The sequence below is a fragment of the Parus major genome, chromosome 8 (assembly GCF_001522545.3).
Source record: "Parus major isolate Abel chromosome 8, Parus_major1.1, whole genome shotgun sequence".
Classification (NCBI taxonomy): domain Eukaryota; kingdom Metazoa; phylum Chordata; class Aves; order Passeriformes; family Paridae; genus Parus; species Parus major.
Genome location: NC_031777.1, coordinates 21709410 through 21727650, shown reverse-complemented (window position 1 = coordinate 21727650; position 18241 = coordinate 21709410). Strand labels below are relative to the sequence as shown.

The following is an 18241-nucleotide window of genomic DNA, read 5'->3' as shown; positions in this document are numbered from 1 at the left end:
CGAGCGCCCCCCGCGGCTGGGCAGGGATCCATGACTCGGCGCTCGGCGTCTTTCCCTCGGCGTTCCTCTCGCCGTCCTGGCTGGGTGGAGGCCGCCCGCAGCCCACCGGGGAGGCGGATCGAATCTATCGGCGCTCGCGAGCGATCGACGATCTCGGCTGTCCGCGCGCAGGCGCAGCTCGGCCGCGCCGCCATTGCTGCGCTGTCAGTGCCGGGAGCGGTCGCAGGGACCGGAGGAGTGAACCGGCCTTGTCTTACCTGTCCCGGGGGGGCCCTGCCCTGTCTCTGTGTCACTCCGCCACGCGATGGAGTTCCAGGCCGTGGTGATGGCGGCCGGAGGCGGCTCCCGCATGACGGACCTGACCTCCAGCATCCCGAAGCCGCTGCTCCCGGTGGGAAACCGGCCCCTGCTGTGGTACCCGCTGAACCTCCTGGAGCGCGCCGGCTTCGAAGGTGAGGCACGGCGGGGTCTGGGCGTGCTGGCCCTGGTGACTGCGGACTGTCCCTGGTCACTACGGGCTGTCCCTCGTCACTGCCGCCGCTCCCGTCCGTTCTCCCGCCGTTCTAATGCCGTGTCGCAGGTGCCCTGTGGGACGGGACAGCTGCTGTAGCACATCTCTCCTCTGCTCCCTTGGCCATGTCACATCCCTTCGTGCCCTCTCGGCTGCGCAATCTGTGCCTGCACCCCTCCAGCCCTTTTCTCACCAAGGGCCGGGGTTGTCTGAAAGGAGATTGAAGAGAGATGTGTGTTGGTTTTTTCTCCCAGGTAACGAGTGATAGGACAAGAGGAATTGGTCTCAAGTTGCACCAGGGGAGGTTTAGATTGGCTATTATGAAAATTTTTTTCACTGAAGTGGTTTTAAAGCACTTCCGTTCTGATTGCACAGAGAAGTGATGGAGTCGCCATCCCTGGAAGTGTTCAAAAGCCATGAGAATCTGACACTTGAGGACGTGGTTTAGTGCTGAACATAGTGGTGGTGCTGGTTGGTTGGACTTGATGATCTTAGAAGTCTTTTCCAACATTAGTGATTCTCTGATTTGAGGCTTTTCCCAACTTTGATGTCTTTCCCTGGGTTGCTAACCATGAGTTTCTCGTGTTTCTTTCTCAGAGTCATTAATGGCAGCAGCGTGAGAAGTGTCAGCTCTCTGGGGATGGCTCATGGTTTGTTGTTTCAGCCTGGCCTGCAGTTCAGGGTTACTGGCTCTGTCTGAGGCGTTCACTCCGTGTGGCAGCGCAGAGCTAAGCGCAGGGGGTTTGGCCAGAACAGGGCAGGGGGAATGGCAGACTTGTGTTACTCACCTGTGGGCCTTGCTTCACACCAGGACTCAGGTGCTATTTAGTACCTGGTGAACTTCTTCAGTATCTTCTGACTTCAGGCTTTTGTTCACCTTTTGAGTGCTGGACCAAATCTTTCTGTGGCATCCCCCCAGCTTCTTATAAAGCTTCTTCATGACACCTTTGAAGAGTCTGGGGTTTTTTTTATGTTTGTGTTTGTTTTTTGTGTTTCTCTTTCTCTGTCCTGTCTCTGATTATTCTGTTCTTTGTCCTGAGTGTGTGGCTTTTTACCTGACTGATTTTTTCTTCTGTGAAGATGTAAAGATCAGCTCATGATGATTCATGTTAGCCTCTTACTATTTCAGTGTGAAGGAACAAAACTAAGAGCACACTTTACCTTTATTCTGTTTCATTAGAAAATCTTAGAGAATTTACGTTCTTAGGATTTTTTTGTGTGTTGCTTGTTGAAATTTGTATTCTGAATGTTTGCCTTCTTTGCCTGTTCTCCTGTCTATTTTTTTCTTGCAATACTTTTACTCTGCAATGAAAATTTAGATAGCTAAAATCTTCTGTGTAATCAGTATTGTGCTTTGTGTGGCTCTTTATTCAGAAATAACCATTTCTGCTTGATGCTCTTGACCACTAGTAGCTACCCCTCTACTCTGCCCTAGTGAGGTGACATCTGAAGTTCTGTGTCCAGTTCTGGGCTCCTCAGGACAGAAAATATGGAACTCCAGGACCAAGTCCAGTGGAGGGCAACAAAGATGGTGAAGGGACTGGAGCATCTCTCTTATGAGGAAACGCTGAGGGAGTTGGGCCTGTTCAGCCTCGAGAAGAGACAACTGAGAGGGAACCTCATCAATGTCTGTCAGTCTCTGCTGAAAGGAGGTGTCAGAGGATGAACTGGGCTCTGCTCAGTGGTACCAAGCAATGGTACAAGAGGAAACATGCAGAAACCAATTCCCAGGAAGTTCCACCTGAACATGAGAAAAAACTTCTTCACTGTGCAGGTGACTGAGCAGTGGGACAGGCTGTCCAGAGAGGGTGTGGGACCTTCCTCACTGAGGACATCCCAGAACCATCTGGATGCAATCCTGTGCAATGTGATTTGAGATGAAGCTGCTTGAGCAGGGAGGTTGGACCAGATGACCCAGTGTGTCCCTTCCAACCTGAGCTGTGACTCTGTGATACTGCTGCAGTCAAATCTTTCTCCTTTCTCGCACATAGCTCTTCAACTTACCTGTCTCCAGTGAAAATGTGGACATGCAGCATTGTATTCAGTAAATGTATTCAGATTCAGTAAGCAAACTGCCACCTTCCTGCTCCTTCCTTGCTTCATGCCTGTGACCAAGCTGTACTTTCCTGCATTAAATGATCCAGTGGCATGAATTCTCTCCCTGGATGATTTTTATTAAGACTTTAGTTCCTCATACTTGTTTATGTAAGTAAGTAGATGTTCCATGGGCTGACTCACCGTGTCTCTTTTGCCCTAATTGCAGGAGCTTCATCTCTCCTAATATTTAGGAGACCTTTGCCCAGCTCACCAAGTTTTTGCTGAACTGCGTGAGCTTACAGCTTGTGCCTGACAGCAGTTCCCTCTTCATCAGTTAGTTCTTTGCCTAATTCAAGGTGTGCTTTCAGCCCCTTTCTCTAGGTTCTTCAGCCTCTTTTGAGTCCACACTGGCATCCAGTATGGAAGAGCAGCCATGTCTCTGGCACCAAAATGGCACACAATTCCCATGTTTACAGTTCCTTCCTCTTTTAATTAATAGATGAGTTTTCTTTTAATAGATGAGTTGAGTTTTGATTGATGCAGATTTATTCTTGATGTATTTTCATCTTGCCTGTACTATTATTATCATTATTTATTGTTTCCCATACTTTTCCATTAAATTTCCATATAGAATACAATGTTAGAGTGTTGGGGTGTTTTGAGGGGATATTTTAACTGAAAAATTTGATTGTTGCTTTTCCTCCCCATTCTTGAGACTGAGGGAAATGGTTTCTTGTAATTTTGTTTCCTCAATATTTTCTTTGCAGAACTTCTATTCTCGCATTCCTCTTTTTGGAAAATATGCTTTCATGCCAGTGTTGACTTCCTTCAAATATGCATTTATCCTTTTTCTTTTGTAGATGGAATGAGTTTGTTGCTCATATATTACTCCACTTTCTTGCCAAGCTGATGCTGAGAAATAGTTTAACCATTGTATTATAATAGTGTGGTTGGTGGTGTTGTCTACAGAGGATTACACAGGATCAGGGCAGCAAAAGACAAAGCTCTAAAGTGTTGGTGACATGAACACGGGGTCTCATTGGTCTGTTTGAGGATGTATGGTTTGAGGTTGCTGGTTAATGATAGAAGTGTCTGTTCTATCTTGCTAACTCATGCCACACATGCATATGTCCCTTTCAGTAACAACCTCCACCCAGCAAAGCAGGGGAGATTGTTTTCGTGTTCATTAGTAGTTTAATTCTTTTCTTGAAAAGTTACCCTTGCCAAAAGAGCTTGGCTGGGTGGAGAACCGAGTTATGTTACTCAAGCCTTTTGACAGTGCCATCAGTCTTTCTGAATAAAAAAGTGGGTGTATCCTATTTGTGATGAATATTACTTAGATTTTTTTTTCTGTTTCATCTCATCTCACTCTCCCTTGTCCTAGAGGTCATTGTGATTACAAGGAAGGAAATCCAAAAGATGCTAAACCTGGACACAAAAATGAAGCTCGATTTTGTGTGCATCAGTGACAACATGGACATGGGTACAGCAGATTCACTGAGGCATATTCACCAGAAAATTAAGGTATTACTGTCTTTTATTGAACTTGACTGGAAGTTATTTGTTTATAATTTTTTTATGTTGTGTTGTGAGGAGTGTCCTGTGTAGTGATACTGGGCATAACTGAATTTCCTGATTTTCAAAAGAGCTGAATTTTGTAAAGGTCATCTCACAGGGGAACTTGCACAAAGACTCTGAATGGCTGGAATTGACGGCTGGGAAGGCTGGAGCCTGTTCAGGCTGGGCTCTGGCTGCTTCTTGGTCAGTGTTAGCTTTTTCTAAGGTAATTAAAAGGTTGTATTTGTTTCTACGATTATTTGATACAATCTGTAATGGTTGTTGTCCCCCTAGTGCTTGGGGAAGTAGCTCTGCATTAACATTCTTTGCAGTTTTAGGCAATGCAGTGGTGCTCAAGAAAGTTTGTGTCCACTGTTGGCCCTGTCACAGGCGTGCCTATGCTGTTGGGTCAGTGACTTGTGCTGGGCTTCAGTTTTCTGCTTTTCCTTTGCTTTTGCTCACTTGGTCTTACAGTAAGCTCTTTAATAAACAGTGCCCAGATGTGATAAAGGGCTGCTGTTCGAATAAAACCAAGTTTATAGAATTTTTATTTCCAGCTGTGTAATTAAAACACTCCCATGTAAGGCAGAAATGCTGCTTGGAGCTCTTGCTGTGATCTGGGATGGAATTTTGTTTTTGTTGTTGTCATAGACTTAATCATACGATTTGTTCCCTGTCTGTTTAGGCCATCTTAGCCAAATTGCCTGTTTAAATAAATGTTGCAACAGAACATCAATGAGTGCTTAAGTCCTGAGGTTTCTTTTTGAAGCTAATAAACTGCAGTGTTACAGGCTATATACTCCCAAGAGAAAGACTTCAGTTGAGACAAGGTGAAACTTCATGTCAAATAGGGATGTGTAGGTGGCATAAGGAGACAGATCTGGCAAGGGATTGATGCACAGGGTAGACTATTTAGAGGAGAATACATAACAAAGAAAATCAAAATTAGCAAAATCAGTTTAACTGAACTGAATGTTTCTGTTGTGGAGAATCATGTTTCATCATAACTCAGTTTGGCAGTATACGTTAAATACTTGCATGCAGTAAGGAAGTACCTGCAAACTGGGTCCCTGACTTCACAATTTTACTGCCTGGTCAGTGATGAGTCCATATGTCAGGTTGTCCCTCTTTTTGGTAATTCAGGCAGGTCTACTTAGGAGCCCTGGGAGACAGCAAGCAGAGTGTCTGTGAGTTAGAAAATAGTGTGTCTTCACAGGCGGCAGTGTTGATCTTCTGTTTATTTTCCAGAAAAAAGGCTTAGAGAATATGTGAGGCAGTCCTGAAAACCACACAAGTTTTTGTAAATCAGATGCTGCATATGAATGGCAGCAGCTGCTTCTGCCCTTTTTATTCCGTGTCTGCTTGTCTAGGCACAGAGGACAAAGTGGTCTCTTATTTGAAAGAAGCCTGTGCTAAGTTCTTGAGCAGATTGCTGCACTGTGTATTTTGGAGTCATTCCTCTGGTAAGTGCATACCACTGGTGCACCTCTTACAGGGTATGCCCTCTCCTGTGTGATATAGGTGAGAGAACTCCACAGTAGAGGTAGCTGAAAAGCTGCTGTATGTTGGCTGTGTTTGCAGTGCAGCAGGAGAGTGATCTCGTTGAAGAATGAGTTTCCCTGGTGAAAACAACTGCTTCTTGTGGCCATGGCTTGCTGGCAGGCTTTTTGCAGCCCATGCCAAAAGTCTGATGAGAAGTTTAAACTGGTTGCTGAAACTTAGTTGTCACAAATTGAGTTAATTGCCCACAGACAGAAGAGCGAGTATGCTCAGTGAAGGCGAGGTAACATGGCACAGTGTAGACAAACTTGCTTGTGTGCAGTGCAAGTGACAGGGAGTAAAGCCAAGATTATATATGCACAGTAAGAAATATGTCTAAGGGTGGCAGAACTGCTGATCACAGATTCTGTGATGTGCATAAAGCAGCATAACATTTCATGACTTGCTGCCTTGTCTAGCTTTGACTGAAGGAGTCTCACTGCTGCTTGCTGTACCTGCAGTTTTGGACTTTTTTGTTGTGTTACATCTTGGGTAATGGAGCTTGATACTTTAAAGATTAGATGTCAAGATTAGACTTACACAATTGCATTCAATAGTAGCATGAGAGAATGTACATGCAAAACCTGTAAGGGCTGAGGAAACGTAGATTCCAGTGTTTTCACTCGTTGTGGTGCTGGTGTTTTGGCTGCATGTAAGACTGACTTTGCATTCACAGTAACAAGCATCTGGCTCTCCCAGTCTTACTTTTTGCTGGTTGTTCAGAAGTTCATGAGAGCAAAGGAAATCCATTAAAGTTTTTGTTTGCTGTTTGCCTACTGTGCACAGACAATAATGTTTTTGACAGCTTTGCTTCAAAAGTTGATATACTAGATGCAGGTTCTTTGCTCTATTGGAAATCTTCCTGTTATTTTTGGCTATCTCAGCCTACACCTGATTGGCAAGGTAGCAGCTTCATTAGGGTATTTATGTTCATTACACGGCTGAATGTATCCTTTTCTCGGATCCTTCATACAATAAAAATATTATGCTAAACTTGATTCCTAAAGGCACCTGCTTGGAAAGTAGTGAACACCAGAAAACGTGGTTCTGTAAGTTTCACTTTGTGGATCCCTAGGCCTGGGTGTCAGTCTGGCCTCTTAACCAGTAGTTCTCTAATTAGCTTGTGTAGTGGGTTGTTTTGCTTGGTTTTATTAAGCATTCAGTTCTGAATAGCAAACACCATTTACCAGTTTGTCCTCACAATTCTACAACTGAAAACTGAGACATAATGAGGTGATTTACCTAGGATCATTAAAGAGATTTGTACTAGTACTGGAAAGCAGACTTCTGTCTCAAATCTCTTACAGTTCCATGCATAAGATAACCTTATGATATTACATATTCTATTACATATTCTGTGTAATATTACTTACTCTGTTTCCCCACCTTCAGAAAGCCAGCAGGACAAGACATTAAATACAAGTTGAAGCTGTTTTAAGTGAAAACAGTTGAGGCAACTTCATTAGAGCTGTAGTTCAGTTTCTGAATCTCCAGTGTTGTGGTTTATTCAGTGTGTGCTAGACTATGATTTTGAAAAGGTCCTCAATCTGGAATATGTCGATCTGAATATAAGTAACTGGAAAATAATTTTGCAGCATATGAAGTGGAAACTAAGGGATTTTTTTGCCTGTGTTTATATTACCAAATAAAAAAGATGACACATATATTTTACACTAAGTACAGCACTTAAAATTATGTTGTCAAAAAGCAAAAATGTAGGTATAGGACCTATTTATTTCTTAAATGTTTTGTTTTATACAGGCATAAGAAAACAGTTTATTAAAGAACATTGTGACAACTGGTCAGCTGTGTTGATCAGACCCCTTAATTGCCCCCTATGGACTATCCCAGCATTTCCTGGAATGCTGTTTGTTTCAGTATCCTGCTATAATCTGTGTGCCTTAGGACAGCTTTCATGGGTATCATTTTAATATCCAGTCTTAGGGTTTTGATAGAATTTTAGTATCACTGTCAGTTTCATTTTTTTGGCCTTTTTAAATTCCTAGTTTTCTGCTATCCTTTGGAAGACTGCTAATGAATGGCTTTTCAAAAAATGAAAATTAAAGTAGAGCTCCAAAGACTTAATTATTTTCTTGTTTATTTGTAGAACTAGAAGTGGTAGAACATAGGTTGTATAGACGCACAGTTGATGGTATAACAATGCTGTTGTTGAACTGCAGCTTTACCACCATAGGGGTGTTTAGAGGTCTCTGTTACCTCACGTTCTAGCCTCGACAGAGCAGTAAGTCAGCATTCATGCCTTTAGGTTTGGATTGACCTTCTTGGTCTTGAAAAGTGAGGAAAGCTTCCCTGTTTCAGATGGGGCTTTGGCAAGGGTGTGGTATATAGGGAAATTTAATCTGTTCTGGAAGATCATGATTTGCTTTGTAGCTGAGTAAAATAATTACAGGAATACTGGGTTTATTTATTTGTTTGTTTGTTTATTTATATTTATGCCTTCTGACTTCATTTTCTTTCAGTTGTTCACTAGTTATACTAGAGTAATTCTGAACTGTTTTACTTAGTAAAAACTTCAGTACCTTTTGAGATATTGCCTTCCCTGCAACATGAAGGTGAGGTGGGTCCAGGAAGACTTGCAGGACGCTAAAAGAGGCACTGCCTCTTCGCTATTTTACTTTGTGACTATCAGTTTGAAAAACTGTGTCAAGTGGTGTTTTAATCTCCTCTGATGGAGCCAATCTGCTTTTGTCTTAGTCTCTTGTTTGCACTAAAAAATATTCTTCACCTGTCAGGAAGTGTTTGAAAAAAAATTGGTTAGGAGAGGTATAAAAAATTATTTTTTACAGATTAATAAATCAAACTTTCCGTTATGAAATCTCATTTTCCACATCCAGATTTTTTTTCCTGTCACTTTCTGATTCTGCTCTCTTTAAATATCTTTCATCAATAAGTTAGGCTATTACTGGTTGCTGTTTCACCCATTACAGGCATGGGAGACATGTTGCCTTTGCACGCTTTACTAGCAGCCTGGAGAATCAGTGTGGGGGAAGAAATAATTTGCTTTCTTAAGAATCAGGTTCTCTAAAAACTAAGCTTTCATTAGGGACGAAAGAGCAAACAATTTGAATGTAAGGAAGGCTTAATCTAGCCCTGGCCATGAACAACTAAATACCTCATCCACAGATGATAAGAAAAGATTAATCTTGCTCTGGATTTCCTCATATATACTCAAATTTCCTCATATATACTGCTTCAAGATTAGGGGTCTTTAAATGTGATGAGTGCTTGGCATTTTTAGTAAAACAGTAAGGCTGATTTTGCAGGTGGACACAGCAGGTGTTAAGATGTAATTTAATAACTTCCATGACCTTGTTTTAATTTATTTTTATTTAGCATCCTAAACTTGCTAATTGCTTGGAGCAGTGTAGAAGGGTTTCTGTGTAAGAGATACAGCTTTTCTTTAAAATCATATATAATTGCTTTCTCCTCAATAACTATTAGTAGTCCTTGCTTCTGGTTTTCATTGGTAAGCAGCACTGGCTGGAGCATTCAGATGAGTTGAATCTGAGTAGTAGGGAAATCAGTAAAAGTCTTGACCATTTCAGTGGTGATGTGTGATAACAGTTTCTAGCAAGAGAAGAGACTGAGTGCTGTCTGCTGGAGGCTGTGGTAGCAGATGATGCAGTTTTGTTTTGTAGGCAGTTTGTCTTTCAGTAGTATTTTTTTGTTGTTGTTATTATAGGGGGTAGCCATTTTAAAAGTTAACTTATTTTGATGTTCCTTGTAATTTTACGTAATGAAATCCCCTGGCTCACTTAGGGAGGCTTTTTCTCTGTAGCTTGTATTAGTGGACATGCTTTTTTCAAGTCATATTGTAAAGTCTTCTGGTACATCCAGTATGGTTTTTTACAGTCCAGATATAGGTCTTCATTTATTTCACTTCTGCTGCTGTTTTTAAAGGTCTTCCCTTGCAGTTCAGTAGGCCTCCTTTGGCTGATTCACAGGACCAGTATGTAAAATGTGTGCCATGACTTGCCATGTTATAGCACAGTTGTAGCACATAGAGTTTGTCTGGTAACACAGAACTTGTGATTTTGGGAAATTTGTGGTAGGTAACAAATTTGTGATAGGAGCTAGAAGCCCAAGAGTAAATTGCAATGTCTCGGAATGTACTAGTTGAAATAGTGTGATGATAAGCAGCCACTCTGATGGAGGAAGGAAAGGTTAATGCAAAACTAGAATGTATCAGGTAAAGTACTTTTTATGATAGAGATGAGGAATTAATTCTATTGCTTAAGGCAATGAGAAGGGGTTGTTTGCCAGGAATATTGAGCAGGTGGAGAACTCAAATGTGGGACAAACACTAGAAGAGGAGAAAAGATATTCCGAATGGAGTATAAATGGGTTTAAATTTGCTGTGGGAAAACATAGGCTGAAAATTACAGAAAGGTTTTAGTCAGAGCAGAATAGGATTGTGAGATTCTTTTCCAGGAGTAAAAAACATAAGAATCCCCCAATTTCCTCCTAGAATAAGAATCTGTTTTCTTGTTGTATTTTTGTTTGCTTTTAAATAAACTAAGTAAATCAATAGCTGGAATGACAGGAGGCAAAACTCTTGACTCGGGAAACCCCTTTGAGAACTGTGTTTCTATGACCCTCTGCTTGTACCATTCATCAGGCTGCTAAAGCCCTTTTTGTGGATTGTATATTACTGTTGATGAAAAAAATAAATGGCAAGGGGTGACACTATAGTTTCCAAATGAGTTCCCCTGAAATTTAGGCATCTCTAATATTTCACCATTTTGTTTCCTGTGCCAAATTTTACCAGACCCCCACAGCTGCTGTCTGGCACCACCTCCCAGGCCGGGAGAGAGGCTGCTCTCCAGGCAGCAGGTTGAAAAACCTGGTTAACTCATGAATCTGTGTTTCAGGTGGATTAGGTGTGCCTGGTTCAAACATTTGTCTTCACTGTGTCTATATTATTTTCATCTTCTATTAAGCATTTCTCTCCCTTGTGTCACTCAACTGCACTCCAGACAGTGATTAAAATGTGGCGTTCCAGCAGAGTAACAGCAATGGAACAATTTCATATTTTCCTCCCTTGATGAGCCCTTAGCTGTGTTAATGGAAGCCCTGAATAATACAGTGTGAATTAATCAGCTTGTCTTCTGCTGCTATCGCTGGTGAGTGCTTGTGAGAGAAACGTTTCATCTCAGGTGGTCCACCTGGTTTTCTCAGTTTCAAAAAGTAAGATTACAAAGTAATACAGCTCTTTAAAAGCAAAGTAAAACAAACTCTAAAAAGCTACCAAAAAGAAGAAAAAACAACTTTCTTTGAACAAATAAACAAAGATTGAAACTCCAGATTCTCTTGGTATGTGCATCTTTGGGATCTGTGTTGTGGAAAGTGTGATGTCATGGTGGTGGTCTGTGTGCTGCTGAGGGTCACTGATCCGTGGAGTCTTGGCCAGCATGGCGAAGCGCTCTGCTTCCTCTGCTGAAAAATCTGCTTTGCAAACACATGATGTAAGTAAGCTTGCTGGAACGGCTGGAAGATGGAATCTGAATCCTTTTGGTACGACTGAGCAGAGTTTGGTGAGCATGGAAAGAAAAACTTAGGTACCCATAATACAGAGTTATGTAAATTTTTTGTGCTGTCAGTGGAAATAAAAAAACCGAAATAAATTAATTTGTAAGAGATATGGTCTCTATATAATAGCAAGACTGAACTAAATATTCTATTGATCTGTTTTGAAGTAGTAAAAAGAATTTCATCATTTTCTTCCAGCACAGCTGACAGCAAACATTGTTTACTTTAGTGTTTAAAATGCAGATTAAAATGCTGTCTTGGTGGTTTATCTGATTCTGCCTTTCACAATGCTGTTAGGGAAAATAACTGTATCAGATGGCATACCTCACAGGGTATGTAGCATCTTTTTTCACTCTTTGCCTCTTACTGAAAGCTGCCACCACTGAAGGCAGTAGCCACCATTTATTACAGCTTGCATGCCTAAGTCCCATTCCCAAAGCACAGCTTATTGTCTTTGTAGGAAGCAGCTACATGGGCAGGTGCTCAGGCTGTGTGGCTTTGGGGAACAATACACCGCTGCCTGACTCTGTGCTTGAAGAATGTGTTCAGGACCTTCAGCTGATCGTTATTTTTTCTGGCAGGGTAAGAGAGAATTCAGCAATTGTTGGGGTTTTTTGTTTATTTGTTGCTCTATTTTATTTTTTTAATGCTACTCAGCTTTAGAAGACTAGCTAATTAAATTATTTTGCTGCTCAGTTTTACTGTGGATAATGGCTAAAACATCAGAAGTTTGAATAAGGCAATTAGCTGTGAAGATTGGATCAAGAATGATTATTAGGGCATTTATTATTCTGCCCATTGTCAGCTAAAGAGGATGCCTTGCATTATACAGGCCGGCAAAACCTTAGGTGTTTTGCAAGAAGAGTCATTGACAGACCTGAGATGCCTGTCAGTTTCAATTGTTGCATCTCCCACTGCATGTCCTTATCCTTTTCATGCTCCTGGGAACTCCAGGCCTGCACTCATTATGTTAACCAATACCTCTTGTTCCCATGTAGAAGTTAATGGTCAGTGCTTTTCCTGTATTACAGTGTGTGTTTTCTTTTAGGCCCTCTGTGGTTTCTGATGAATTACACAAATTCAGCCTATTCTACTCGCAGACACAGCAAGCTCTTTGCACATGCATATAGCTAAAGTAATTTATTTAAAAGCATCCTGGTAAAACTATTTTTTCCTAGTTTTGTCAGCCGCTACTAGTTTTCATTTTTGGGGAGTAAATAGTAGTGTTCATTTTAGTAAATCCTCTTTCATTTTCCCTATTTAAAATATATACAAATGCCCTATGTAAATAACTTACTGTGCTTTAACCATCACACTGTGACAGCTGTAGTACCCACAATTGCTATGAAAAGCCCAAACATTCTATGAGGGAAGAGCTGTTAAGATCCAGACAATGGGGAAAATACACAAGTAGAAATCCCACAGGCTAGAAACAGTTTAAAAGGCTGCAGATGGCAAGGAAGGAATGTTCTTCCAGAAAAATGTCCAAAAAAGATAACATTGCAGGTGATATTCTTCCCCTGAAGGAGAAAATTGTTCAGATCAGATCTAACTGTGTGTTGGACAACTGAGTACCTAGTTCCAGTTTTTGGGAAACGTGAAAGGAAAGAGATGCCGAACGTCAGCCCATGGACTTAGGCACAGGAAAGGGTTTTCCCTTGTGTCTGGTTTTGCAGCTTGGTACAGTTGTGTAACACTGATAATAGGAATGTGGTGCTGTGAACAGCACAGGCTATCCTGGAGGTTGTCACTCTTCTCAGCACTGGTTTTCTGTCACTTTAATTTGGTGAAAGCCATGGTGAAGATCAGTGGACTTTAGGATGCCTGGAATTTAATTTTGCATTTTTGTCATGCTGTGTTAACTGGGAAACCCAAACAGGTTATCTCATTTTTCTTTGGTTCTGTGCAGAAAATGGAAAAGCAAATGTGTATTCAGATCTTCTTGAAACAAATTTAGATACTCTTCTGTAGTATAAATTCATTCAGCTTCTCTGGGAAGATGGTGAAAATTCTGTATGTAGACTAATAGTGCTGGAAAAAGCAGTGGAGGTCTTGAAGTTTTCATAACATTTTTCTTACAAGAGCAGTTGCTGCAGACCAAACACCATTGGAAAAACTGGAAAGGTGCTAGAGGAGAAAATGATACTGTGTGAAAGATAGTTTAGGAATCTCCAGTTTATACTATTTCTTTTATTTACCATGGCATGAAAAGTGTTTAGAGGAGAAGAGCCCCAACATTTGAACAAGTCTGATGGGATTTCAGGCAGGTGGCAGTTCCACTGAGCAGTCTCATGGAGCCTCTGCTTTGCAGAGTACATCACAGTTTGGGTTTTCTTTTGAAGAAGTGTTGAAACTGGGTGTTGTGTAATGACTTGTTTTGACCTCGGAAAGAGTTTTTTTTAATTTAAGATCGTGATGATACTAGCTGCAGGATGGCAGAATGATTCCTGAGGACAATGGAGGAAATGCTTGTATGTTTTGGTTTTTATTTACTGTCTAGTTTGAGACTGCAAGGAACCATTATGATCCTCTAGTTTGTATGGGAGTTGGCACCTACAAGTTGGGGCTGTTAGCTCCGAAACTTAGGGATAACTTAGTGAAAGTGTTTGTGAAACACAGCAAGACTTTCTTAATCTACTAGAATGTATGAATTGTCTATTACATACTTTGATATTTTATTCCAGGTTATACTTATTCTCCCTCTTAAAACTACTTTGCATTTTATTCCTGTGCTGATCAGTGGTTCCTAGCCCTTGAATCTGGTAATTCCTGCTTTTTGTTGTGCTGCTGAGGGATCTGCAGTTGAGCTGATTTCTGGCTGTGGGCAAAGGCCTTCTTTCCCTTCAATAAGTTGAGCCGGTTGAGCTCCATTAGGACTACTTTTTATTATTATTGTGTGTATGACTGCAGCACCTGACTGCCTAAGGCTCTGCTTACATTAAGTGTTAAGCCTGGGCTTGAGCTCTGGGCTTTGGCAGCAATTCCTGCTGCGCTGCTGCTGTTGAGGTTGGAGCCTGACTGCTGTGTTCTCCTTTCTGTTGATGTGAGGCAGAGTCCAAGATCAGCTGCACAGCAGGTCTGGTAGTGCTGCTGTCCAGGTAGTCCTGGAAACCTGCCTTACAGGAACAGGAGTGATGAGGAGAGTGCCATTCCTTTCTGGAGTTCCGCCTGTGCAGAAGGGATCTGTCCATGCACTGCATTGAGCCAGGAGAGAATTTACCTTGCCAGGCTTTCCCTCCATGAACTGGCAAATTCAGGGTTTGGGTTCTGGGGTGCTCTCCTGAGCCTTAGCAGGCACAGTGCACACTTCTGGATGCCTTTAGATGGGAAAAATGGTCTCCTGTGTGGCATACTCAGGACTGGGACATAAGCCCAGGACATGACCCTGATCACAGACAAATGAGAGAGCCAACCAAGATGAGATCAACTATGTCAGTCCAGTGCCCCAGCATACTGGTAGCATCACAATTGTCAGTGTTCTGAAAGTGTAAGGGTAGCAGATCTTTTACTAAACGAAAAACAAAAGCAAAACCAAAAAACGAACAAAAAGGAGAGGCTAAAGCCACACCCTTTAGAAGATACAAATAGATACTAGGGCTGTCATCTCATATTGAAGTGAGGTAGATTTGCTAAGTGCATGACATGTGGGTAGGATAGGCTATTAAAAGGACAGTAAACAGCTTGTGCTTCATGTGATAGAAAACAGAACCAGTGAAGAGGGGTGATGTGGGTAGAGAAATAAGCTGGGAAAATTACTTTTGGAGTACTGTTTAAGCAGGACAAGATTGATTTAGTTGAAACCAGAGGAAAAGGTGGATTGCAAAGCTTATGTTCCAGAAGTTTTACAGTCAACTAAGTGTCGTAATATCAATGTCCTGCTTTTAAAACATTCTTAATAAGTTTATGAACTTCTGTTCATCTCTAAACTTCTGGGTTTGGTTGCTGAGAACTGTAAATTACCCTTTTCCACCCCACATGTCAGTTTGAGCATGGGTAACAAGACTTCCTTCTGGGAGGAGACAGGATGCCTTCTAGGCTTGAATATCTTTCCTGTTCCTAGCTTATATGTATGTAAATTAAAAAATATTGATTTTGGATGGTAGCTCATGAGATGCAAAGATAACCTAAAATGGTGTTTTCGTTGTATGATCCCATCTGATACAAAACATTGAATGAGCCATATGATGGGACTAGGGTTAAGTCTCCTCCCCAGCTTCTGGCATCTTTCTTGGAGCTTTCTTTGAGAAGATAAACAGTGATGCTGACAGGTTACGTATGTGAAGGCATTCACATTGCCTTAAGATATCCTCACCTGATGAATTCAGGGCCATCCAAGAAATTAGAAGAGACTCCCTTGGCTCCCACATTAGACTTTTCTGTTTTCTTTTTTTTTTGAAAAGGAAAAAAGAAGCCTCTAAGAAGCTGCTTTCACATTTCACACATCTTATAGAAGAATTCTTCCATCCTTAATGAGGAGTGGTTGCTACTGGATTTCAGATTGAGGGACATTCTGTGCCTTCACTGTCCTCTGTCCTTAGTATAGTTATGGATGTACAGCAAACTTCCTGCTGGCTGCAAGGTGAGAGTAGAATAGGTAAAAGCTTCATGTCTGCTAGCAAAGTACTAAATCATGATTTCCTTCTGAATCTTGCCATCAAGGACATTACAAAAGGAGAGTGGGAATTCCCAGCCAAAGGCGGCCATTTCAGTTGGTAGCTAACAAGATCTTAGAGACATCAAAAAATAAATGTGATTCCCTGCTCCAGTTGCAGCAATAGCTATACAGCTTCAAAGAGGTCACAGGTGTTGAAATTGGACGTCTTCAAGGGAGACTGAGATAAAAAGGGATTCTCTAAAGCCTTGGATGTAAGTTTCTGATCTAAAGAGTGGTGAGTAATGTAATTGCTGGGAGGTATCTTTGCCTGGAGAATGCTAACAAGCAATCAAAATGCTTGCCCACAGCCAAACTGTTTTTTCCCTTTCCACTCTTTAGAATAATAAAAAGCATTACACACAAACCCCACTGTTAATGCAACATGTGGGTGAAGTTCCAGGCTATTGTGTATAAAACTCAGTCCTAATTCCAGCAATAATTATAACTTGTTCCTCTCTCTCTCCCCTGTTGTTTGGTGACACCGCAGGAAGTGATGCAAAGTTCTGTTTGTCCATGTATTAACTTAGGTTGAGTGTACTAATCTCTTGATTTTCTTTCTTTTCATGTCAAAGTCTTAGCTGTAATACTTTGCAATTGGAAACTTTTAACATTTAGCTTCAATGTTTTGTCTGTTTTCAGTTCTGTTAGAAGCTGGTTCTACTGCTTGTGGATGTTTTGCTTCTTTTCTGTTTATAATGCAATCTGACATTTGTTTTCCTCTTTCTCTTGAGGCTGATTTTGTTCATATTACAGTTTCCTTGCAACACATGTTTTCTCATTTTCTAGTCTGCTGTTTTTGAGGCCATCAGCAGTTTAGGCTGTGAGGTCCTGCCCTTGTCTATACTTGATAGAAAAAGCATAGTGAATACCACTAAAAATTCATAATTTGCTGCCAGCTATCTGTGGTAACCTTGACATCTTCTGTTTGATCATAAGAGCTCCAGCAATAATTGCTGAATATAAAAGGGTTTTTAGCATTGCCTTTGTATGTGGGGTGTGAGAAAGTCCAAGGCTTTTTATTTATGCTGGTATATTACACCATATAATTGCATCCATCTTTTGATCTGTGGTATGAATTAGTTCCATTGAAAACATGTTTTCTATTTTTAAATCGGCTGTCTTGATCTGAGTGCTTGAAACAATCTGCTTTTTGGTCTTGTTTTTGTGTATATTTTCCATATTGTGCCGGGTTTAATATAATTGTTGACATATTGGTTTTCAGTGTTTTTTCCTTACTGTTTTCTCTATTTTGCATAAATCTCTTCATGTTTTATGTGGCACTGTTTTATTTATCCAGATCAAGTATTTAACTTATTTAATATCTGACCATTTCACAGTTCATAACATTTGATGATGAAGTGCTGTTAGCCAGTGTTAGAAAGGTAGAGTGGATATTTGGGGATTCTAGTGCCATGTTTTCATACTTGACTTAACTGAATACTCTGTATTCAGGGATGGTTGGACTGAAAGCCCAGAGCTCCATTAATTTATGATGTCAGTAAGGATGCAGAAGGATCTTCTTGAAACTCGGACCACAGGTGATCTCTGCAGAATTGCACTTTTCTCCTCTTGCCAGTAGCCTAGTCTCAGTTTTTCATTTGAGTGAGTGAATTGCAAATCTGAGGTTAAAAGGAATTTCTAAGGCCCAAGTTAACACTTTCAAGGAGCATTATATTCTTCTTGTCTTTTCTGTGGCTCTTGTGTTGCTCACAAAAACACGAGCTGTGCTACTAGCAGGGCAGGGCTGTGAGTAGCAATACAGTGTATTCCTGTTTTCCTCAGCCCAAAATCATTTGCTGTTCTCTTATACTTGATGGCCTTTCACCTGCTCCGTATAGCAGCTTCTATGGTAGAGCCCTGGTCTGTGATGAGGGCTTCTCTTTGTCATAAAAGTAGTAGAGACAAAATGGCATGTGTCAAGTTTGGCAGAGCAGGAAAATACCAGATATTCCAAGTATTTGTTTCATGCTCCATCCATTAGATGGTCCTTCTTGATTTAAGACCCTTGCCTTGCCCTGCCCATGGCTGTAATACGTGTTGAGAGTGCATTCATGTGTGCATTTTTTTTCCTTTGCAGTCGTTCTGCTTGAGGTGTGTGCTCGCTGGGGTTTTTTTAATCAGTTCATGTTGATTCTTATCATCTGTTTGTATAATAGTTTGGGGTTGATGTAATCATTGTTACATGTATTTCATTAAGAGATGTGTGTGTACTTAGGTGTTTGCATAATTCATGAAGTCAAGTATGTTCCCATACCCCTTCTTAGTACGTGAGTGCATGTAGTAAGTACGTACTTCTCTTCTTTGTATCAGTGGCTCTTTGGGAAAGGTGCACTGCAATTATTTGGCATGTATATATGTAAAAAACCCACAAGTTCTATCATTTATTTTCTTTC

The 18241-nt window shown here is 41.1% G+C and overlaps 1 protein-coding gene across 3 annotated transcripts in view; it reads left to right on the top strand.

Annotated features, from left to right (window-relative positions):
• Positions 1–171: 171 nt before the first annotated feature.
• EIF2B3 (eukaryotic translation initiation factor 2B subunit gamma) overlaps positions 172–18241 on the top strand; it is a 99323-nt gene continuing 81253 nt past the window's right edge. Inside the window, exons 1-2 of one of the 3 annotated variants that reach the window (XM_015636613.3) lie at positions 172–452; positions 3933–4072. In XM_015636613.3, the coding sequence (XP_015492099.1) occupies positions 305–452; positions 3933–4072 (288 nt within the window). In that variant the 5' untranslated portion in view covers positions 172–304. Of the gene's footprint in view, positions 453–1691; positions 2286–2694; positions 2717–3932; positions 4073–18241 lie in introns of those variants that run through there. The other 2 variants (XM_033516361.1, XM_033516362.1) reach the window with 2 other exon arrangements.